Source organism: Pagrus pagrus (assembly GCF_965226575.1).
Source record: "Pagrus pagrus genome assembly, chromosome: 17".
NCBI lineage: Eukaryota > Metazoa > Chordata > Actinopteri > Spariformes > Sparidae > Pagrus > Pagrus pagrus.
This window is the reverse complement of record NC_140201.1, coordinates 4,418,742-4,442,362: the sequence shown is the minus strand read 5'-3', so window position 1 is coordinate 4,442,362 and position 23,621 is coordinate 4,418,742. Positions and strand designations below refer to the sequence as shown.

At 41.1% G+C, this 23,621-nt stretch overlaps 2 protein-coding genes across 8 annotated transcripts; both read left to right on the top strand.

Annotated features, from left to right (window-relative positions):
• The first annotated feature begins 24 nt into the window (after positions 1–24).
• znf384a (zinc finger protein 384 a) lies at positions 25–11,818 on the top strand. 6 transcript variants are annotated; one of them, XM_084379029.1, is made up of 12 exons: positions 25–153; positions 1,318–1,371; positions 2,163–2,230; positions 2,837–3,164; positions 3,914–4,036; positions 4,663–4,826; positions 4,962–5,038; positions 5,862–6,086; positions 8,616–8,783; positions 9,895–9,973; positions 10,128–10,286; positions 11,012–11,818. In XM_084379029.1, the coding sequence occupies exons 2-12, from the start codon at positions 1,323–1,325 to the stop codon at positions 11,408–11,410; spliced, it is 1,839 nt and encodes a 612-aa protein (XP_084235155.1). In that variant the 5' UTR covers positions 25–153; positions 1,318–1,322; the 3' UTR covers positions 11,411–11,818. The 6 variants fall into 6 exon arrangements, with proteins under 6 accessions (XP_084235155.1, XP_084235156.1, XP_084235158.1 ...); XM_084379028.1 differs by lacking the exon at positions 25–153 and adding an exon at positions 167–503; XM_084379030.1 differs by lacking the exon at positions 1,318–1,371.
• A 3,429-nt stretch (positions 11,819–15,247) lies between these two features.
• On the top strand, positions 15,248–23,387 carry kifc1 (kinesin family member C1). 2 transcript variants are annotated; one of them, XM_084379930.1, is made up of 17 exons: positions 15,248–15,315; positions 16,274–16,366; positions 16,720–16,819; positions 17,006–17,059; positions 17,501–17,584; positions 18,136–18,334; positions 18,431–18,596; positions 18,884–19,051; positions 19,265–19,378; positions 19,501–19,587; positions 19,744–19,941; positions 21,258–21,422; positions 21,601–21,739; positions 22,017–22,156; positions 22,270–22,343; positions 22,676–22,751; positions 23,003–23,387. In XM_084379930.1, exons 2-17 carry the CDS (start codon positions 16,277–16,279, stop codon positions 23,045–23,047), a joined length of 1,899 nt encoding a protein of 632 aa, XP_084236056.1. In that variant the 5' UTR covers positions 15,248–15,315; positions 16,274–16,276; the 3' UTR covers positions 23,048–23,387. The 2 variants fall into 2 exon arrangements, with proteins under 2 accessions (XP_084236056.1, XP_084236055.1); XM_084379929.1 differs by having other exon boundaries at positions 15,250–15,315; positions 16,271–16,366.
• The last annotated feature ends 234 nt before the right edge of the window (positions 23,388–23,621 follow it).

Here is a 23,621-nt window from a genome sequence, read left to right as displayed (position 1 = left end):
CTCTGCTGAGGTGAGCTGGAGGGAAAAAAAGGAAAAAAACTCGAAGAAAAAAAAGGCTCATCTGAGGGTTTGAGGGGCGGATTTGGACAAAGTTTCCCAACTGTCCCGACCCGAGGAAGCTCCGGGGGGGTTGACGGGGAATCGATTTCACCGGTAATTAACACAGGAGTTATTTGTCGGTTATTAATTATCTGTTATTTTCAGTGTGTCTGAGAGCACTGTCGTCCCAACCACCGGAAGTCTGCATGAAAGCTGCGTCTCCCACAGAGGCAACGGCGTCGACGTTTTTTTTTTCTCCCCGTCTTCGTTTTTTTTTTATTCGAGACTTTTTTTTTTTCTCTTTTTTTATTTTCACTCAGCGAGATGAGCAGGGAGTGAGGAATGGAGGCGTAGGCAGCGAGGATGTTTGTGTTTACCAAGCGACAAGCTAGTTGAGCACATGAAAACACGGGCCTCCTTGTAGCTAGAGCAAGCCAGCGAACAAAAGGAGAAAATTAATGGAGGCAAGTTAGCTAGCTTCCCTTGTCTTGTTGCGTTAACCAGCTAACGCTAGCCATGTTTGTTTACAACTCAGATATCTCATTAAGCGCTTGGCGGCATGTTTGGGTGCAGAGCAACACATACAGGCTGAGTGGGGGTGTTTGGGTTTTTTTTGCAAGGGGCACACTGATATAAATGATTTCTGACAAATTTTAGTTTTTGCAAGATTTCATCAATCAGCGCTAACGTCAGCCCGCAGCTAGCACCGCCACAGTTCAGGAGCCAGCTTGTGCCCCTCGTCAGAAAAATGGCTCTCGCAGCACTGAGACATTGACTTGGTGTCACACATGATCGGCCCCTAAGTTGTCTGCTAGCTGCACTCTGTGGGAAATTAATGAATTTGCCTCAGAAGGTTGCCACATTATTTATTAACGGCTTGTGCAAGTACAGAGGGGAGACGAGGCTCATGAAAAACAAGTGAAACATGCCTCGAGTTGTGCATTGCCAGTGTTTTGCATGAAATATATCGTTACCTCAGAGTTGATCTTGTTAGTGTGCTGACCTTATTATGTTAAAGTTTATTTTTCATGGGTCTCTTTTCCCCTCACAGTGATCAGTTATGTCAGATATCAGTTCAGCTTCACTAACTTGTGATTAAACGCATGCTTTTCCTGGTATCGGAGCAATATGGCTGTGCATGGTATTCACTATCTGCACATGCATACAGAAAAGCAAACCTCAAAACTTATCAGATATTATTCTTATGTGGGAAATAAAGTGCAAGTGCATGCCGAAGTAGATCAATGAAACTATGAACCTTCCTTTCTTGTGCTACAGAAAACATGTTGCCTATGTGTCAGTGGGAGATGATCAGGAAACAGAAGATGAGAGGTTTGATAATGAAAAGATAGTACAGTAGTCTTTTTTTTTTAAACAGTGAGTGTTGTCTTCTGCAAACCATACGCACTCTTAGGAAGGATGTCCTTCTCAACACATACTCTCTGAGCATCTCGTTTGGGAGAACCTCGGTGCAATGAATAGTTTTGACATAGTTTTGTTTTCAAAACTAGACTGATTAACATAACGAGACAGATCAGCCGCTCGAAGGTTGTGTAGTTTGTTAATAGCGACACATACTGTGTAAGGTAGTGTTGAGGAAGTGCATGGTCTGTTCAACAAAACATTATCAAAAGCCTCAAAGACTGATTATTATTATTATTATTATTATTATTATTATTATTAGTGTGTCAGCTCTTGCCTCTTCTGTGCTCCTGTAGATGTGTTTTATGTCCATCCCTCACAGGATTTAACATCTTGACCTGATTCCTTTCCCATCCTCTTCTCTATGAATCTGATCATCTGATCAAATATTTTAAAACTGATAATCCTAACAGCAGTTTTGTCCAATGGGATCCCTCAAAACTCCCCAAAAATATTTCATTGAGGCTGTTAACCAGCCAAAGCTAAAAATAGGTAGTACTCCACACTGATGCTGAAACTTGACACGTTCGGTGTGCGAGCTGATGGAGGAGAGGAAACACGGAAAGGAAGCAAACTGAGATGATTGAAACGCAGCCGTGCATGGTCTCGTTTCACATGACAGAAACAGAAAAAGAAGAGCATAGTAAGAAAGAGGAGGAGGAGGACAGGTGTTTTCTAAGTGTGTTGCTTTTTAATTACAGAAATAATGGACGATTCCCATTTCAACTCATCATACTTTTGGTCTCCCGTCCCCACTGTACAAGGACAGGTAGAGACATACTTATTGTTGGAATTGTCTTGAAATACACATGGTGTGGTGGTATGTGCTGTGTCAAAAGATACCCAGAAAGGGTTATCACTTTGACTGTTGATGGAAAATACTTAAAACACAACATAACACCAACGAATAATGCTGGCATAGTCTGTGAACTTTAACCTGACATTGAAGATGTTTGAATGTGAGTTCTTGACATGACGAGAGTTCACGTGATCACTCCTGTCCCTCTCCTGTCTCATCTCTTCAACCTCTCGTTGACCCCTTTTTCGTTTACTTTTTGCATCTCACTGTGCCTTCGTTCTCTGTTCTCTCCCATTGCCTTCTTCTCCTCTTCTTCTCTTGTCTCACTACCTGCCTTCTTTGTCATCATCCTTTTCCTCACCTCTATTCACACCCCACCTGTCTTCCTCATCTCTTGGGGCCTCTCTCCTCGTGTCATTCACCCTTCACCCTCTCTTCATCATCCCGTCCTCACCTTGCCATCCTTGTGAAATCCCCCAATATTGTACCCTCACCCATCCTATGCTCCTTTCCTCTTTTACTTCCTCCTTTCCTTCCTCTCACCACCAACCCGCCCCTCTACTCATCCATATCTAGATCGAGAACGCCATGTTCCTGAACAAGACCAAGGAGCAGCTAGGTCAAGAGAAGGCCAACGCGCCCTCCTTCCCTCACTCTTCCGCGTCTTCCACCGCCTCCCCGCACTACCCCACGGCTGTACTTGCCATCCCCGGCTCAGTGGACGCAGGGGGTGGGCTACGGGTGATCCCCAAGCAGGAAGGAGGTGGGGTGACCGTGGGAGGAGGTGGTGTTGGCAACAGTGGCGGCGGACCTTTAAGCGTGGTCGGCGGACACCTGCACCAGTCACACACATCCCAGAACATCACCGTTGTGCCTGTTCCCTCTACGGGTATCATGACTGCAGGTGAGTGCGCTGCTGCTTCCTTTTTCCTGCCTGAATCACGACATCCCAACTCCATCTGCCATTTCTGTATCGTCTTGCTTGAATTTGTTTGTTGGTGTCACTTTAAAATGTTTGCATGAGAGTCAGGAACACCATAGATATCCAACTGTAGCTGCTACAGATATCAATCCGATCAATTTTCCTTGTATCCATAAAAGTCTCTTTGTAAACAATATCAGCATTAACAGGTTATATGCAGCAGTTTTAAAGGGACAGTTAAACATTTAATATATCTGCCTTATGTCAAACATTATGGAGCTACATGGCATTTAGCTTGTGGTGCTCAAAGCAACTCAACAGTAACGTCTCTCCCCAGAAATCATGACCCGGTTACTAAAAATGATGTACAGACCTCGTTGTGAGCCGTTTCATGTAGGAACTATTTTCTCTTTCTACTGAACTACACCTGACAACTGTGTCACTGCGCAGAAGAGAGCGGGACTCTACTTGTAGATGAAAGGCTAGCTAACTAAGCTAGCCAACTGTTGCTTTAAAGAATATTGATCCATAAAAGATGAGAAAAGAAAATTAGCATTGTGAAAACTGTTCTGTGGCTTTGACAAAGTATTTTTGTGGCAGCGTCTGTAGTAAAGGTTATTCACATATTGCGCATTTTGTTAGTAACTCTCTGTAGGAATAGTAGCCTAGAATGTAAAATGTTTGTTTTGACCGAATGGACAGCCAGATCACAGTTTCTCTTTTCCTCTTAGCGGGGTTAGTGATCACCACCCCTCAAGGCACACTGGTCCCCACTGCCTCCACGCAGTCATTTGTAACTGGACCCCACACTGCCACCACCATGATAGTGTCTGCACTGCACCCCTCAAATACAGGTAAACACAGGCACTTGGGTCCTTTCAACATGTCAATGCAAACTGCAGTTTGTTGGGTAATGGTAGAAGTTTATGCTTATTATTTTTAGACATTTATTTGTCAAAAGAATTTGAATTAGATTTTTCAGGAGTGTCTTACGTTACAATTCACACAGTAAAACAACTGAAACCTGCCCACTGTAAATACTGCTGGCCAGTAAGCAGCTCTAATGGAGCAGGTGGGAGTGACACAAACTTTTAGATGATTCGTTATTAGTTTGGTTAGTTAGTTAAACCTTTTTTCTCAAGATTTTTAATTCTTAAAACATTTCATCTCCTGAGGTGAGATCAGACACACGTGAGAGTCCTGTTTTCTACCCACCATTTATTTACCTCAGCATTTGTTTTGTTGTTACATCCGAACACATGCAAGTATAAACACACATGTGTTTGTCCATACTCTTTCATGAGATGTGGTGTGGCTGCTGACCGAGGCAGCACGTCTCTCTGCGTTGTAACTCATGTAGGTGATGTGTGGCTGATTACGTCACATTTTTCCATCTCCTATAGATGCTGTCTTCACACAACTCTCCCTTTCCTCCCTCTCTTTTGTCTTTCGTTTCTTTTTACTTTTCTCTTGTTACCAGACAAGAAGGAAGACATTTCAATCCCTCCTGCAGTTGTCATGCCGACGCCATCAAAGCGAGGCAGGAAGAGCAAACAGGGGATGGGAAGATTAGCTGGAGTGGGTGGGGTCCTTCCTCCAGGTAGCGATGCATTAATTTTGGCGCACCTCGCTGCTGGAGGACAGGTGAGGGTCTCCTGTGTTCCTTCTCTTGCAGTCTTTTGTCAGACTTTTGGTAAAACTGTTATTGATTTTCTACACAGCATTAATTATCAGTGCTTGTGCCTTCTTCATTACTGATTTATTGTTATTTTGTTACAGCACCCCACTGCTGACCCATATGACCTGTCAAATGATGAGGATGATCATACCAACAAAGATGGCCCCAAATCCTACAGGTAGTGGAAAGACAAATCAGAGAAAAGAATTCGGATCATTCCGACACCAATAGCAGTATCAGACTTTAATCCATTACAGCCTAAAATGCTGGATCAGTTTGGCTAGTATGCTAGTTTGTGGACCGATCCGATACCACGTAATGTATTAGCCTAAAACGGGACCCTGTTACTTTCCAGCAGTGTCACATACACCTGTATACAATGCACAGATCTTTTACTGTAAGGTAGTCAATATCTATAAATAGCGAGCGCTTTGTGTGACTTCAAGCACATTAGCATTATCTGTTTTTTAACACACCAGTATCTGATCGCTACTCAGTGTCATCAGATATACAAGTTGAGGTACTGGAATCGGTATCGGTAAGGAAAAAATGGTATAGGAACATTATTGTGTTGTTGTTGTAACATCACAGATTTTAATTGTACATTATTAAAAGGTCACCTGCCTGCTGGTGTTGTCACAATACATGGATTTCTTCTTTCGATACAATACCTTGAAAAATATCAATATTCAATACTATAAGCGATACCACAGGGAAAAACTGAGGGCATAAAATGTGTACTGTGTGTTCAGCATGACAGCATCTAAGCTAATTTACTCCTGACCATAGAAGAGTGGGATAAGACGGGCCTGTGTGGGCACTGCGGCGGTGCATGTGTCAGCTTACTATTGTAGAGAAATCGTAGCAGGTGTATTGATTCTGTGGAAAATGAGAAGAGTTTCAAATATTCAGAATCGATATGTTGGTATTTTTGACAACACTACTGACTACTTTGTTTACCGTAAAGGTTTTCTTCTCTCTTTCACTCCTCACTTGCCAAGGTGTCGGATGTGTGCAGTGACGTTCTTCAGCAAGTCAGACATGCAGATCCACGCCAAGTCCCACACTGAGGCCAAGCCCCACAAGTGCCCCCACTGCTCCAAGTCGTTTGCCAACTCCAGCTACCTGTCCCAGCACATCCGCATCCACAGCGGGGCCAAGCCCTACACCTGCACCTACTGCCAGAAAACATTCAGGCAGCTCAGTCACTTACAGCAGCACACACGGTACTGGGCTGACTGGTTTGTGTGGTCCTGTGAGTGTGTGCGTCTGCTTGTTCATGTGGTTTCTGTTGTTAAACCATGTGTGTGGGCCTGTGTGTGGTGACTGATGAAGGGGGGAAGGGGTGGTCAGTTTAGGATATGCCAGGGGAGAGTGTTGACAGTGTAAAGCTCTTTTTGCAGAGTCTAAAGCCGCGTTTCCACCCAAAATACCCAGAGTCAGCCAGTTGTGGTCTGTTGTCTAGAGACCGCTGATGTATACAAAAACACACTCAACTATACAACAAGAACTGATCAATTATAGGAGTCGGTTAATCTGTCGTTTGCTTTCTTCTGTAATTCTACGTTAATGTGTCAACAGACCATACGCTACGCTACACCACCCTAGGCGGTTACTCAATTGTTGTATTGGTTAAATGTTTGTCTGTATGGAGATTAATAGACAGTGATAATGGATTTTGCATGTTAACACATTGAAGACCATTAAGTGAGCAATATATGCTCCATCAAAGACAAGAGGAGGACTAGTAAGTGCTGCTACAGCAAGCGCATCAATTACAGTATAAGCCCGACTATGCAGCCCTTCAGTGGATTTTCGTTTACGATACACATTTAAATGACATATTGACATAATTTGCACTGGATGTCCTGTCTTCCATGTCAAAGTATCCATTACTAATGTTAACAATGACAGGTAACTGTTGTGGCTAAGATGTTTTTCAGGTTTTAAAATCGCTCCTTAAGTATTTTCTGAGTATTTTCTTTTAAACTCGTGGCCTTGTCTAAGTATAAACTTGCGTTTAGTCGTCAGGAAATTTAATTGTCAAGAACATCAATAATGGAAAGAGTTTGTCAAAGCTTCCCTGGGGAAAGTTCCTGCGGTGGAAACGCGGCTTAAGCATCACGTTTGGAGGTGCAGCACTTACTCACCAAACTTTTGATTAAATCATCGTTGCATGTTACTTTTATGTCTTTGTAAGTGAAAATTAACTGAATTATCAGGACAGGAAGTCAGCATCATCATTAAATTTAACAATTGCTTTGGTCACTTACGAGCGATATTATGTTTTGTGATGCTACATTGAGTCTCAAAACAGCTGCATCGACGTTTTAAAGTTTAGTTTTATTTATTTATTTTCACTGATACAGGCTAATGATCAGATTACACAGGTTATGATGTTGGATGAAACAGCGTCTGTCATAAATACCAATGCAGATCTGACTTTTCGTATTGCATAAAAAAAGTTAACTTTAATTAACTCTGATTTTATTCATATGTGTGCTCTATATACTGACAGTTTTCAGAAAATCAGATTTAAAATATTATATATATCCGTGCGTCAGTACCACAATATTTTGCAATATATTGAATCGTATCATCAGATTCTTGCTAATACACAGCCCTAGTAGACGTCAAGTTACAGAACCAGTTAGCACCAAAATACACCTTCATTTAGCAGGTGGTTGGTTTTAACTTCCTCATCCTGCTCACGACACTATAACACACTGGAAACTGCATGCATGTTGCTTTATCTTAGTTATTCTCTTTTCTTTGAATCCATCTCTGCTTTCACACTTCTAACATCCCCTCTGTGGTTCAAAGCACCTTCTTGTGGCCTTTCGCTGTCATTGGAGTCACTTGTGATGTTAAAACACTCCCTTCTCATTTTTTAATTTCCTTTCAAGCAGAAAAGGCTGTGAAAAAAGATCACATGGCAATCCTTTTAAATGACAAAGCTGATGATTAGTTAGTTAACATGTGTCAGCTGGAGGGACAGTGTGTTCTTTTAATCACACACGTCTGAGTACTCTGTACAATAATTTACCCGTTAAACCAAAACAGACTCCTTGTTGCTTTCACCACTCTTTGAGTCTGCCTGCATGTTGTACACACGCTCATGATTATATTTCCTAAACAGATAAAGCCACTAATCAAACTTTTAGAGTAGTTTCACCTCGATTACATGTTACTCTGTGTGACCGTGTCAGTGATGAAAGCACCTGTCTCCCATTCATACCGCCATGACTTTTATGTTTGACCTTATCTTTCACCTTCTTCGAGTTTTCATTTCCCTTATTGCCATGCACTAGACTTTCTTTGTAGGATTCAGGCCATTAATTTTAAACAGGAAGATGTGCTCCACTGGCCTGCCACTCATCCTGAATGTATATTTCCATTTGACTGCAGCAGAGTCAGACATTCATAGACACTCACACTCCACTCAAAGCAGGGCACACCAAATGGAGAGACTGCAAGAGAGAGAGAGAGAGAGAAAGAGAAAAGCGTGACTGTGCTTGCTGTATGTTTTTGTTCTGTGTTTTCACAACTCAGACACAGCACAAAGAGCACACTGTCAAACTTAATGATCTATGATCAAAGCAGTTGATCGCAGATCCTGTTAGCTTATCGCATGATTTGGTCCTCGGTTCATCGTGAAGTTTGGTCATGCTGTAGCTTAAAAATCTCTCGCTGTTTCTCTCTCTGTTTCTCTCTCTCCATCTCCTCACCCCTCCAATCCCGGCTTCCCGTGTTAGAAACCACACTGAGGCCAAGCCCCACAAGTGTCCCCACTGCTCCAAGTCGTTTGCCAACTCCAGCTACCTGTCCCAGCACATCCGCATCCACACCGGGGCCAAGCCCTACAGCTGCTCCTACTGCCAGAAAACATTCAGGCAGCTCAGTCACCTACAGCAGCACACACGGTACTGGGCTGGGCTGGGCTGTGTTTGAATGGCTGGATGTGTTTTTCTGTGTGCATGTATGGGAGCTGGTGAGTGGAGAGTTATGGCATTGTGATTGTTTGCATCTTTTACACTAAGTCTTTGGTGCCATTCAAGTTTGGGAGGCAGGCTGTGTTGTCAGAGGGTCTGTCACAATGTCTTCTTTAAATAATTAAATCCGAGTTCCCAAAGACATTAGCTGTTATCACTCGGATAACTTTTTCCTCACATTGATAACAGGTTACCTGTCAGTCACAGCCACGACCTGGCTTATGGTAATTTCCAGCCTTGGGTGGCTTAAAGGTAGAGAAGGCGATTCTGAAGAGAGATAGTTGGTTGGCTGCAGCCGAGAATCTGACAGCAGTTTAGGCTAACACTTGCTACTGATTTGATGCTGTTAGATCAAGTGCTATTGCAAGATGTCCCTCTTAACACTTTTTAAACAAAAAGTTTATCTTGAAAACTGACAACAGCCAGTGGACAGCGAAGTGCCTGTTTATCTTACTAGTGAATGGAGGAAAAAGCCTGTGTGTTTGATCTGCAATGAAACAGAAAGGGACATTTCCAGGCTCAGTACTCAAACGTTGAAACATATGTTCCAGCATCGAGGTTTAGGATGTTCGCTGGCATTGTTTTCACGTGATTAAATTCCTAGCTTTACAGGTTAGACATAGGATATGTAAATGTCCAGCTCCTCTTGCACTACACAGTGGATTGAATAGGCTGCAGGATAAAGTTTCTAAAAGCTTTGCAGTGGTACCAAAAAAACACAAAAAACGTCCCAACTAAAAGGAGGAGCAGAAGAAAAGAAAATATGAGAAATTACAGCCTGATCTACACAGGTCCTAATCTTAATGCCATTAAAATACACTTAATATATTCAGTGTTATTTATTTGTTTATATGGTTAATGATATACAGTATGTCTGAGCATTTTGATTGGCATAACACTGCTGTATGTACAATATGTTGCAACATACGAAATACTCCCAATAATGATCATCACTCTAATGTTTATTTTCATTTTGCAAATGTAGTAAAAAAGTCATTTATAGAGTGTAATAAACTAACGGTGTGCCTCATTTATTTTTCAGGATTCACACCGGTGACCGACCGTACAAGTGCAACCATCCTGGCTGTGAAAAATCTTTCACTCAGTTGTCAAACCTACAGGTGAATTAATTTACAGGTTGTATCCTTGTTTGTTCAAAGTGAAAAAGATCTTTAAGACATTTTTGTGATTTTGGAGCACTGTGTATTTGGAAAACATAACTTATTGGGTGTTTATCCAAACCCTCCTCTGTATCATTCTTTCTTTTCCCCACAGTCTCACCGTCGGCAGCACAACAAAGATAAGCCGTACAAGTGCCACAACTGTAACCGTGGTTACACAGACGCTGCCAGCCTGGAGGTGCACTTGTCCACACACACCGTCAAACACGCCAAGCTGTTCTCCTGTGGCCTCTGTAACAGATCATATACCTCGGTAGGTACCGTTAAACATCAAACCTTAAATTTACATGTGATTCTCATCTAAATGTGACAAAAAACATACATATGAAGAGAGTTGCAGGCTTAGAGAATGTATGTCTTGGTAATAAATATAGTCTCCTCAATACTCAATGATATACAGTATATTTATATTTATGATTAGCGTGTTTCGATTTAAAGAATGTCTTGAGTTCTGTCCTCAGGTATTTTTTACAAAGATTGTACTTTACTACGCGGAGATTAATGGCTTGCATCGCCACTTAATGTCAACAATTTTTCATGGTTGACTTTGGTTACACAAATGTTTTAAGGTACCAATTCCTTTAAACACAAAGATGATTGCATCCATTTTATACACTGCTGCAAAAACAGCTGTGTTTAACACATATGTAGAGCATGTTCAGCTACCGCCAGCCTGCCTTTAATCAACCCATCTGCCAGAATTAATGTGTCAACATTTACTCTGACGTTGGTTTGTGGTAAGATTAGGAAAGTCATGATTGAAGACGCTGGCAGATAAATTCTCCAAATCTTTTCTTACTGGCCAAATCAGTCAAGCAACCCACATGAAACACATTTACTACACATTTACTTTAATATATTTTTGTATGTACAGGGTCGAAAAGTGTTCCATGAAACTTGCATTGGACAGATCCCTTCCTTCTGTGTTTTTTTTCTTTGGTGCCATCATGTTTTCTACTTCTCTTTCCCCAACTCCAGGAGACATATCTAATGAAACACATGAGGAAGCACAACCCCGACCCGCTAACAGTGGCAGCAACGGTAGCTGCTCAGCAGGCCCAGGGCCTTACGCCAGGCGGAGCAGGCAGAGGCCGAGGACGTGGCCGAGGGAGAGGAGGCGGGGGCAGAGGAGGTCAGCTCCAAGCCCAAACCAACCCTAACAACCAGAACCCTGGACCCCCCGGCAGCTACCAGTCACACCAACAGCCCACGGAAGCTGTGGTTCAATGCCCGTTTGACCTGCACCAGTACAAGACAGTGTCAGCCAGTGAGATCCAGTACAAACCAGTCACTGTGGCAGATGTGCCAGTGACCCACAAAGACCTCTGCCTCACCGTCTCCACATCGGCCATTCAGGTGGAGCATATGAACTCATAGGCTGCGTCTTCCCACTCTGTTTGAGGAATTACTAATTGTGTCTGCAGTGTAAAAAGGTCCATGTGAACAAGTAATTTAACTGTATTCAGTGTTGTACTCTTCGCAAGCAAGAAAAACGGCTGTGGTGGAAAGTTTTACTATCTTTTTAGACATATGCAAATTATCTGGTTTACTGACACTTGACTGAATTTGAAAATGTAACTAGACACAAGTGCAGGGGTTTTCAAGAACTGTGGTCTTCCCTCAGACAAAGCTTGGAAAAAGGCACCGACCACCTCACCTCACTTAGCCTGTGGGATCATGATTATGTTGTTTGATCCCACAGACACTCAATAATTGAGCCAAAACAGCCTGATTATGGTGTTTAATATACCTTCAGACTGCAGCAAATAGAACTTTCTTTATAAATGAGTTCTGTCCAAAGGCATTTATTAGTTTCTGACTCTGGGAAAGTAGGAAAAACACCAACACCACAAAACTGCTGCATTACTAAACTATCTCTTTACATCAATTCACACACATTAAGGCTTTTCTGTTGATAACTAAGGTAATAATTGATGTGATAATTTCTCACTTCCATTTACTGAGCCTCCCCTGAAACTGTATGGGGCTTCCTGGGGGTGCCCTCCTCCCACTTTGAAACCTCTGCACTAGTGGAATCAGTTTAGACCCACTTTCCTTTGGCTTTGAGTGAAATTATTTTCAAAGGGGTTGAGTGGGTCATTTTCAAAGATAACGGTAAAATTGAATCCACACAATGCCAGTTTTCCCTTTATTTTAAGAAGTTTTAATGCTGAGTACAACAGTAAATTACTTGTTAGAACACAGATATTTTACAATGTGCTTCTCGATTCCTGAGCCCACTTGTGCGAGTATCTCTCAGTAGAAATGCTGGTCTAGGACACTGATATATTATATGTAGTTCATTCTTCAGCCTGAAAACACATTCTTCCAGTTTGTGAAGACTATTGAAAACTAATCAGAGATCAGTTTTGGCTTTTATATCATTATAATCTAGGACACGATAAAATCTGGTCCTGAATTTCTCAAAGCATCTTTAGTCTGATTTCACATTTAATCAGCCATAAGTTGATGGACCGGACAACAACTTAAAATACAGTTAATACGCTGATCCTAAACCAGCAGTCCTCCTCTGAGAATCTTGAGCAAAGAGGCTCGTTGGTGTCCCTTCTCTTTTGTTTTTTTGTATTGCGTTGTTTGCAATAGGCATCAAAGGAGGATGAAGGTGTAAAATATCTGTAAAATAATATTTACACTATTTTCTGCACATCTATGGTCCAGAGAATAATGTAATGTTTGAACACATTCAGATCACATTAATCTGAACATTCTCCATTATTTAGTTTAAGCCAAAACAAAGGAATCAGTGATGAAAGACAAGAGAATTATTATAGAAACTGAGATGGAAGAGCAGTGGTACTGACCCGAAAAATGAGGAAGACCTGGGTTGATAAATTTAAATTGCTTTTGAACAACACTGCTGAGGTACCGCAGACAGAAGAGGTTGGATCACAAAGACTGAATTGAAAATACCACAAAAGAAGAGGGGCAGCAGAAAGGAAAGAATGTGGTGTAGTCCAGGATCAGGCTAAAGCCTGGGGCTGAATCTCAACGCGTGCATTTCACAAATCATGATGTCCTTATTTACACTCAACCTCCCATCGGGCAGCGAGGAGTTGAGGAACCATTTCTTTTTCGGAACCCAAAGTATTGAACAAACGAGACGGACCTGTGCACTAAATGTGAGGAATCTGCAGCAGAGCGAGACGGAAACATGAGAGAATAAAGGGGTTGGGGGGGTGGGAGGGGTCATAAAGAAAGCACTTGATGAAGCTTGTACTTCATGCCTATGTTTGTCATCATTGTACTTTTTTTTAATATATCATATGTATGTATTTTTCTACCAATAGAGGAACGTGTGAACAAACTCAGAGAGAAAGCAAAGTGATTGCATGAATGCAAAGGGAACAGAGAGAAAAGTCCTTTAAGAGTGATTTTTTCCCCATTTTTTGTAACTATTCAGATTAAGGCAGTTTGCTATCCTCCAATGAGTTAAGACGGCCCAACTCGACATTGACAGGGCAATTGTTGGGGAAATGACTGTGTGATAAAAATGGCTGACAGGTACTGTTATCAATCTTTTTTTAAAGAACTTTTCATACATATTATTACTACTTTCATTATAATTGTATTGCAAATGTTATACACATTATTATCAATCCGAGGCATTATTGTATTGCAGTATGCTGTACATAAAATAGATAGAAAATACTTTTTTCAACTGTAAAAGGGAAGTATGTCCTGTATAAAGCATATATGGAAACTAAAGGAACTCAAATTAACAAGTACCAAATCATTGGCCGTATCCCAGGTCACCTTTAGTTCTGATGGACCAGAGCATCCATCCCCAGCAAAGTCTGCAAAATAATGATAAACTCCAGGCCTGAAAACTTTGGGGATTGCCCAAAAAGTTGGTTAAACTATGGTAAAATCATTTTCTCTTTCTGTAATGTGTGACTACGCAACATTTTTTGCAGTTTCAACCACCCTCGCCCTTTGCACCTGATTCAGTCTAATCATGATGTAACCTGAAATGGTTTGGCCAAGTTAACTGAAAGTTTAGTTTGTCGCCAAGATGGTTGTGGCCCACTGCAACCTGAAAATCAGTTCTTAATATTGATCACTCATGAGAATTTCTTCATGAACATTTCTACAAATCAACTGAGAGTATATCTGAAACAATTAAAATAAATTAAATGGGGCTGTGGTGTAGGTGACCTGGGACACTGTTGCCATGTTTTTGTGCACAAGCTACCCAATCAAAATGTTCAAGCAGCCTGTACAACAGGTTGACTGTCTTCATGTATACTCCTCCTTGTATTTCATTGTGTCCTTTTATGAAAAATAACACATTCTCGATATTCTTGTTAATATTATTACTGATGCTCCTGATAATAATACAGTTATTAATGACCCTCTTATGCTACACTCTTGCATACTGTATGCACAGTTACACCTCTTGCTCATCTGAACAGACTGTTTCTTCCCTTACGGAGAATAAAGTTCGAAAACAGTTTATGATGAAAAAACGTAATTGTCTGATTTCTTTATTAAAATCCAGACTGCGTGGTACCTTCAAGAATGTATTTTTTGACTAATTTGATCAAATCTGAGACCCAAGTTAGGTCTGTTTCTGCATAGGTTTCTTATATTTGTCGAAAAAGCTCCATAACCAACATCACAGTGGAGAAAATAGTGCTCATACATTGATTTGTAGTCCAATGATTCTGAATGGTTGCTGTGTGTGTAACACAAATTAATCAGCCTCCTGATGTGGAAATTGCAACAGTGGGTCAAGAGTGGTATATTTGTTCAGTGGTGGTAAACAACTTCTTGGAAAGCAGTTCAAAGTGTGTAAAAGGGAGTAAAGTGAGAGTGTCCAAGACTCCCACATTGTAGTTACTGTGTGGACAAATGAAATTGTGCTGTATAAAGAAATAAATCTTTATTTTTAATACCTACTAATAGTTTGTCAAGGGAGTGATACGATACAATGTGTCTCAGTTTATCAAAAACATTGTGTGATTTAGAAAAACAGTAAATAAAAGTTACCTCATATGTTTGACTTTGTAAGGTAATCGCGATTGATTTGAATTTCTTTGGCGACTGTGAGGAAAGCGGTAAAACAACATCGGTGTATCCCGCCCGAGTGGGACACTCCGTACGACGTAACAAACATACAAGAAGATGGAGGCGGGGCTACGCTGGCTCAGCCAATCACGGCAGCTTGTCCGAAGCGCCCACCAAAACAGTTCGATTTGAAATTCAAACGGCCGGAGGCGGCGGATCGGACGGAGCTGTGGTGAATTTTAACTTTACCCAAGGTAACTGTTTCTATAAATTGAAGCTATTTAAACCTTTATTTCAACTCAAAGTTTAGAGGGGGCAATACTTGCTTAGAAACGATACACAAACAATTGGTCTTGTGTTTTTACGTAGCTATTTAGCTTTAGTGCTCAGGCTAACGGACGGCAAGTATGTGAACAGCTAACGTTAGCAATAACATGAACGTTGGTTAACTACTAAGTAGGTTTTACGTGATTAACGTTGACAAAATCGACTACTTAACCTAACCTACTTAACCATTTAACGCTCCAATATTGTTCTTCTTATGTTAGGACCTATATAGATTAACTAGGTGTGGTTTTGTATTATGGATAACTTAGCTCTCGCTCTTGTAACGTTATCATGCAGTCTAGTTATTTAGTTTTAGCTCTGAAGTTAAGCTAACGTTAGCTGTGGGGAGACCTGATCCTGTCACCTAAATGGCAAACTTTATGTCTGATTATTGGCGTTCAAAGAAACTCCATATGAATTTACTATATGCTATCTCTAGCTCTCTCTCTCTCTCGCTATGTGTTATAACGTTACAATGAATCGTGCTTAGGCCCAGTCTATGCCTCTCATTACTTGCCATTGAGTCACAGAGCTAAGCATTTATTACCCCCAAAAGAAATACTACGATCTTGAACAAAACCAGAAGGCACTCTTGTTTCATAATCCAAACAAAGATGGTACCCAACCCAACCCATCCGGATAGTTTGAAGAGTTTCTGTGGATTTTGGAAATGTCTTCAGAATGGCAGTATGTGTTGTGACCTTTTCAAAACATGGCTGGTATTTATATATCAGATAAAGAGATACTTATCTTTTACAACTCAAATGGTAATACAAGATAGGCACAGACAGCTATGCCCCTGGTTGATATTAGAATGACAGAGATGTGTAAATGCTTAAGATGTTCTGTATGTTTGACCGTAATTTACCTCTTAACCTCCAGCAGAATATGTCCCGCTTGCCAGTTATGTCAAGCAAAAGGGTCCTTACGAGCAGCAACAGCAGCTCAGAGAACGCCCAAGACTTTGCGCCTGCTCAGGTTTGTACTACAAAATCACCCACTTCTTTCATTTAATTGGCATTAGCAGTTATTATCTGTGTCAGTTTAATTTTGCTGATGTACATCAAGCTGCTTCTCATCTAAAATGAAAAGTAATACCGCTCCAGCTCTAGCTCCAGCTCTAATCCAGTTCTTGTTGGTGGTGCTGTATCAGATCGGATTTATGTTGTTGCATCTACCTGTAATATTTCACAAAGTAATAATTGGTTTGTTCCAGAGAGTAGATTTGTCAAACATTTGTGTCCCTAAAATGATCACGGGTAAGGTGTGCAAGAAAAAGTAGATTATTGTTATAGCTCAAAATGTTGACTCATCGCTCTTGCGTCTTGCAGAAAAGGATTCGTAAGGACCCAGAGCATGTCAAACCACAGGCAGCCGCTACTATCATTGGTGGCAAGCGGCCTGCTGTTGCAGCATCCAGAGCACCTATTTGTAAGTTATTCACAAGAACCGAAATTTTAGGATCACTGTTTTTCATCAGTGTCGGACGCTGCATAGTAAATAAGATCTCTGGATGTTGTGTCATTGACCATACTTTTAACATGTCAGTATGCAACAAGACTGTGTATGAAATATTGTAATATATATTATTCTTGTCTCACTTTGTCCCTCACACAGCTAAGCCAGTCAGAGGTATGGGAGCTGCCACTGTGGCTGTGGGTCCTTCCAGAGGTAAGATGAGCAGCCTACTGGGTTGATAGAAGACCGTGCATGAGCTGGGATGTGTTTTATATGTCAGGATTACAAGCCTCATGCTCATAAACATCATCATCATACAAAGTCTTGACAGTTTGGGAAATGCTTATTTTAAAGTGATTGCCTACCTTCTTCCAGATTGTCGATCTGGAAGAAGGCATGAGGGCTGAAATGTCATCAGAATAATAGAGAAATGCAGTCTTTTTAAAAAAAAACAACTTTTTTCTATAAATGCTTAGTTTTAATAGTTATGTCTTCATAGTTAGGAATATGCCTGAATTCAAATGTACTCCTTGTAAAATACCTAATTTTTCAACATAATCATAAGCACAAAGTGTTATCAAGATAATAGAGTCTAGTGTTACATGTGTGACGTTGACATGATTTTTCATGAATTGTTCTTGCTTGTTTCATCAGGTGTCCTGAAACAATCAGTAGCTTCAACTGCAGCAAAGGGCGGAAACGTTAAACAATCTGTTGCACCCAATGGCACAAAAGCTGGTGAGTAATTCAGCTTGTATCTTGTTCTTTAGTTAATTATATCAATGATTAGCCTCTATGAAATGTTAAAAACTGGAATTGGTTGTTTCAAGTTCTTCCAACAAGGATAAGGTGCAAGGGGTAAAAAGTTAATTATTGCAGCAATATATTAGCATATAGCTTGAGGGGGTCTCTAAATACACGATCTGATTTCATGGCTCTAGACTGACTTTTCTTGTAGCAGCACTTTTTAATGCCTGAAATTAAATTCTCACTGCCTGCCACTGTTTCAGGTAGGTGTTTTATTTGTCTGCTACTCAGACATGTTACCTGCCAAAATTTTAACTCGCACACACACTGTTCTATTCAAATGCCCCAGTGAGCTGTGACCGTAAGATAGCATGCACAGTACCAGAACCCTGAAACGGATGAAGTTAAATAGAATCCAGCCATCCTCAACTTTATTCTCTACACCTGTGCTTAATTTCCTACTGTGACGGTTGGAGATGTCTTCTGCCTGAAAGGAAAACTAGTCAATAATCTTGAATTCTGAATCATGCTGTGTTGTGTAGGTGGGGGTGGGACCTCCAGGAGGCATGCATGGGACCTGAAGGGCAAGGTCAGCGACATGGAGGGCAAGGTCCGTAACTACCAGACAAAGTTCAAATCTATCAACCAGGAGAATGAGACTCTGAGAGACACGATGGTCCAGAGCCAATCAAGAGTGGTTGAAATGGAGAAAGAGCTCAAGAAGCAGAAGAGCCAGATCAGGTGCAAGACCCTCTTCATTTTGAAGATGTTTTAAATTAAATACTGTCATCACATCGTAGTTTTACTAATATGTCCTCTATTTTCTGTGATTTTAAGTGACTATGAGGAGGAGCTGCAGGCCTTGTCAGGAGTCCGGGATGAGTTGGAGAAAGTCTCTAGTGATAAGAGCACTCTTCAAAAGGAGCTGTCCAACTTGGAGGGCAAATACAAGGTTATGGAGACTCTCCGAGACAGCCAAGAGACAGAGCTGCAAACTCTCAAGGTATAAAGTCTGCTGCTGGATAGGCACTATTTCTGCTTACATCGGCTGTGTATTATCGTTACATAAATATGCAATTGGCAAATCTGGCCTGCCTAAAGCACCTCGCCCTACGGCTGTCTTTAGGCCATTTATTCCAGCAAACAACTGGGCATTCAACAACCAAGAAAGGACCTGTTTTCCTGAAATCCATCAATGAAGTTTTGATACTTTTAAAACGGAAAATATAATTTTCAGATGTTGGAAAAGACGGTATTTTTATTTTATTTGTGTCTGTGTTTCCACACCAGATGAAGTTGTCAGTGCAGGAGTCAACTCTGGCTCGGCTACAGGGGACCCTCAGAGACACAGAGGAAGAGGTCCGCTCCCTCAAAGAGACTGTGGCCCAGCAGAAGGACGAGCTTCATGCTGGTGAGATGGAGCGCAGGCGGCTTCACAATACCATCCAGGAGCTCAAGGCAAGTTACAGTGTGGGGTGACCTCCCAACGCACCATAGCAACGTCGCCTTCAAAGGCTGATTTACGGGCTGGGTTACCTTGCTAGGGAAATTTTGGTTTTCTTTTTTTTAAATTTCTTTTTGATTACTTTTGTACTTTGTAGGGATGTGAGTCCTTAACCAAAGAGTCTTCCGGCTAATCTCTAAGACTAACATGTCACTCTTGTCATACAGGGAAACATCCGGGTCTTTTGCAGAGTGCGCCCATTGGTGGATGGAAGCCTCAGCAAACACATCCAGCTCCCAGCCAGTGACATCAAGACGATAACACTCGCCAAAACAGAGGAGGTAAGAATCCTGTCAGCATACCAGATTATTAAAAAACCTGTTTGTTGGTGAAGATATCTGAGTTTCCATGGTGAATTTACTGTAAAAGAAGTTACAGAATAAAACAAAACTCTGCTTTGCAGTCTCACACAGGCAAAACTGCAGAGACTCAGAAGAATTACAACTTCAGTTTTGACCGGGTGTTTGGCCCCGTGGCTTCACAACAGGAGGTAAACTATAAATGCATGTGTCATAATATATAATTTACAAAATAATCTTCAAGTATCATGAATAAATACCACCTGTGATTTAAGGTACATGGATATTTTGTGGCTGTGTACCACCAGGCCAGAAAATTCATTGTGATTTTGTCACTTTGTTTTCAGGTCTTTGAAGAGATTTCGCTGCTGGTGCAGTCAGCATTGGATGGCTACAACGTCTGCTGCTTTGCCTACGGCCAGACTGGAAGTGGAAAGACCTACACCATGGAGGGGAATGAATACGACCAGACCAGAGGCGTCATTCCCAGAGCGGTGCAGCAAATCTTCAGAGCAGCAGAGAAACTGGCGACACAAGGCTGGGAGGTTAGTGTGTAATATCATGCATGTGAATACATGCAAGGAAGGAGGAGTCATATTCAAACATAAATTCAAATGTCCCATTTTATTATCCCAGATGTTCTCAACATTGTTCAAACCCAGAGAAAAACAGGATTTTATTCATGCTAACGGTGTGTTTCACTATGTCGGTATAACTTCTGGGGAACATCAGATGATACATCAGAGTGAAGAAAAATGTGGCTAAACATAACATGAATAAAACTTTACCTTGTCATATTTCTTAATTTTTTAACAGCATAAGCAGTTAAAAATTAAGATGAAAACGACTCCCATGATCCCGTGCTACTTAATGAGAACCTCAAACTATGTCTTCTGATATTGTTTTCATTGAGAGGCCTCTAGTGGCAGAGGAGTGTGCTTAGATTCCCGCATTAAAATTTTTGATGAATCATGCCGACAATAACTGCAGCTAAATGTCATTTTATTATATTTCTATTAATTTTGATTAGGATTTTGTTTTGAAATGTGCACAAGAGTGTCAGTTACCAAAATTACTTTTTGATGCTTATTGATGACGTATCACAAAACACAAGAGTATTAAAAGCAGCAAATGTTTGTTTTTAATTTACTTGACAAATACCAATTTAAAAAATTGGAAAGAGTAATTTTCCTGTTGATCCATCTTTAAATAGTTTTCAGCACTACTGCAAGCACCAACTCTATTTAATCACTATAACAAAATGCTCAGAACTTTGATTTTACAGTGAGTCGGATGTATATGGTTAAATACTAAATTAAGAAGGGACATTCTGATACATATTTAGGGAACAACACAATGTCACAGTGCAGTGAGAGGCAGATGCGCAGGCTGCAGCATTGGGAGAATTTTCACACTTGTGTGATTTCTCTGCAAAAAGAAAATGCAAATAACAGCAGCCGCATTTAATGACCACATAAAATTATCAAGTCAGTGAGTACAAACAGGCTGGAGGACAGCCTGACCGCTAAGGCCAGACTGTGTTGGTCTAAAAAACATAATTTACCGATATCACTAGATGCACTTTGCCTTACAGGGAACTGAAGCTGCCTTAATGTTCAGCCCATTGTCCTGCCATGCTGGCAATGTCACTTTTTGCTAGTGTGAAACCAGTGTACATACATGTGTGTGCCGCTGCCACCAAAACAAACTAACTACGTGCAGTCTGTATGTTTCACACAGCCAACGTATTTCTCCTGTTTGCACGCAGAGACTGTGGCATACAGCATGTTTATGTCTGTGGAGCAGATGGAGTAGAATAATGGACTTTTATTAATTGTCGAAACCGTTTCTGTGTTCCTAGTTCACCTTCACAGCGAGCTTTGTTGAAATTTACAACGAGACCCTGCGAGACCTCCTCTACACCGGGAAGGCCAGCAAGAGGCCAGAGCATGAGATCCGAAAGTCGACCAACAATGAGGTGACGATCACCAACCTCACCTATGAAAAGGTCTCCAACGAAGATCAGGTACGGCAGGAAGATATCTCGGTAGCTTATGTTTCATGACAGTGAAGCAGCACAGTGTGCATGTTAAAGAATATATATAACCCAATGTTAAAGATTGCAGTCATTCACAGCAGGGTTGAGGCAAATCATTTTTTAACCTTTTCAGTAAATAATCTATATGATCTCCTCCTCCCGTCAGGTTCTCGGCCTGATCGCGCTGGCCAATCAGAATCGCTCCACAGCCCAAACAGCCCAGAATGACCGCTCCTCTCGCTCCCATTCAGTCTTCCAGCTGGATATTGAGGGAGCGAATGTTGGCAGGGATGTCAAATGCAAGTGTGAGTATAATCCCACTGACTATGGCATTGTCAGAAAATTGGTTTCACTTGTGTATTTAGAATAATAAAACTGTGTGGTATTTGCCGTTAGTCCTGCGAGCAATGGACAAGCTTCTCATTTACTGACTCCACATTAATGTCATTGTGCCTCTTATCACAGTTACAGGAGATATCTGACTTGTATACATTTGGTCTGATTTAACTGTTTACCTGATATTTTGTTTAACCTGCAGATGTTTTTAATGAAGATGTTTTTGTTTGTTTTATGTGCATATAGCCACTCTGTGTCTGGTGGACTTGGCTGGTAGTGAGCGAATGCTGAAGAGTCAGTCTCAGGGTGAGCGCTTCAAAGAGATGACTGCCATCAACGGCTCCCTGTCCAACCTGGGCATCGTCATCAGTGCGCTGGCCAACAAGGTCTGTAAACAGGAGCCTGGATGAAAACAACAGTGCTGAGTTCAGCCTCTGAGTCTGTGAAGCCTTAGATATGTAGTTTATTTACACAAAAATCGGTTTTGTTTGTGTTCCAGGAGAGCTACATACCGTACAGGAACTCCAAGCTGACCTACCTTCTGCAGAGCTGCTTGGGGGGAAACAGCAAAACGTGAGTTTATCACATCAAAATAGCTTCAAGATGTCAGTGGTCTCCTCTAACAGATGCTGTGTAGTTATGTGTTGTCACGTCAGCTGAAGGGAGTAAACTTCAGTCATTTGTCCTGAATAAGTCGTTTCATCTCAAATTCAGCAGCTAATTTGACTGCTAGTTTCTCAGCCTCCATATTGTAGCTTGTTACATAGATCAGGGAAGACAAATAATGACATTAACATCTTTTTGCTGGTTTAAATTCTCACCCAGGGAAACATTAAGGGAGATGGGTCATATTGTTTTTTTTAATGTACCTTTTATGTATGTTGATTTCGGTTTTCTCATCACAGCCTGATGTTTGTGAACATCGCCCCGGAGCCAGACAGCTTTGGGGAAACGCTCAACTCCTTGAGGTTTGCCAGCAAGGTCAGTGGTTGTTCAGTGACTTTTTCTTGACAAGACGCCTGCTAAGATGACATGAGTCCATTAATCATATGATGTGAACCTGGAGATGAAGTGAACTTCAATATAAAGTTAAATGGACCTGTATTTGAGAAATGGGCTGAGAAACTTTTCCCAGCAACAGTAGTTCCTGTGTGAATTGTGACTTTTTAAAAATGCTCTGTGACTGTGACTTGGATTTTCTACATGTAATGTTTGGTTTGTTCTCTTTACAGGTGAACGACTGTGTCATTGGGACCGCAAGTGCCAACAGGAAGTAGAGCAAAGTGCGTTAAAAACTCGGTTATTACTATTTTTTACCATTATGGTCACAACATGAAATGTTCGGTGTGATTGTTTCCCATCCCTGTTACTTACACATTGTGCTATTGTAAGAACCAAAAACTAAAATCTTTCTGTATATTCTCAGGGCCTTGGTTAGTGATCACTAATGCAGCCTTTTCAACATGTTGATGCTGATATGTAAATCAAGTGGATGTGTACATATGCATATTTCTAGTCAGTTTTTTTTAACACATACAGCCCTCAAGGGTTCTTAACTAGTGATTGTATTTGAGGCATTTAATCTCATATTTTAATAAAAGGACCCATATTACTCAATGCTGTTTCCACTTCAGTTTCAGTGAGTGACATATAACTTGCACCGCAATCGCAAATAAATGTTGTGTAATTAAACTGATACTGTCATCTTTGTTTTCCTTGATCTGTGGTAGTTAGGAGGTCATTGTTTTGTTATTTTTCTATCTGTACTCTCTCTCAACATGGTGTGATAATAAAGACAGTAGATGGGCTACTTGATGTATATTTCCTATGTTGCCTCATGTTTATTCTAAA

Coding starts and splice junctions, on each gene's coding strand:
- kifc1 (XM_084379930.1), top strand. CDS start 16,277: ATGTCCCGCTTGCCAGTTATGTCAAGCAAAAGGGTCCTTACGAGCAGC. Junction 17,060..17,500: donor GGCTGTGGGTCCTTCCAGAG/GTAAGATGAGCA, acceptor TTGTTTCATCAG/GTGTCCTGAAACAATCAGTA. Junction 21,423..21,600: donor AGGTCTCCAACGAAGATCAG/GTACGGCAGGAA, acceptor TCCTCCCGTCAG/GTTCTCGGCCTGATCGCGCT.
- znf384a (XM_084379029.1), top strand. CDS start 1,323: ATGTTGCCTATGTGTCAGTGGGAGATGATCAGGAAACAGAAGATGAGA. Junction 4,827..4,961: donor ACCTCGCTGCTGGAGGACAG/GTGAGGGTCTCC, acceptor ATTTTGTTACAG/CACCCCACTGCTGACCCATA. Junction 8,784..9,894: donor CACCTACAGCAGCACACACG/GTACTGGGCTGG, acceptor TTTATTTTTCAG/GATTCACACCGGTGACCGAC.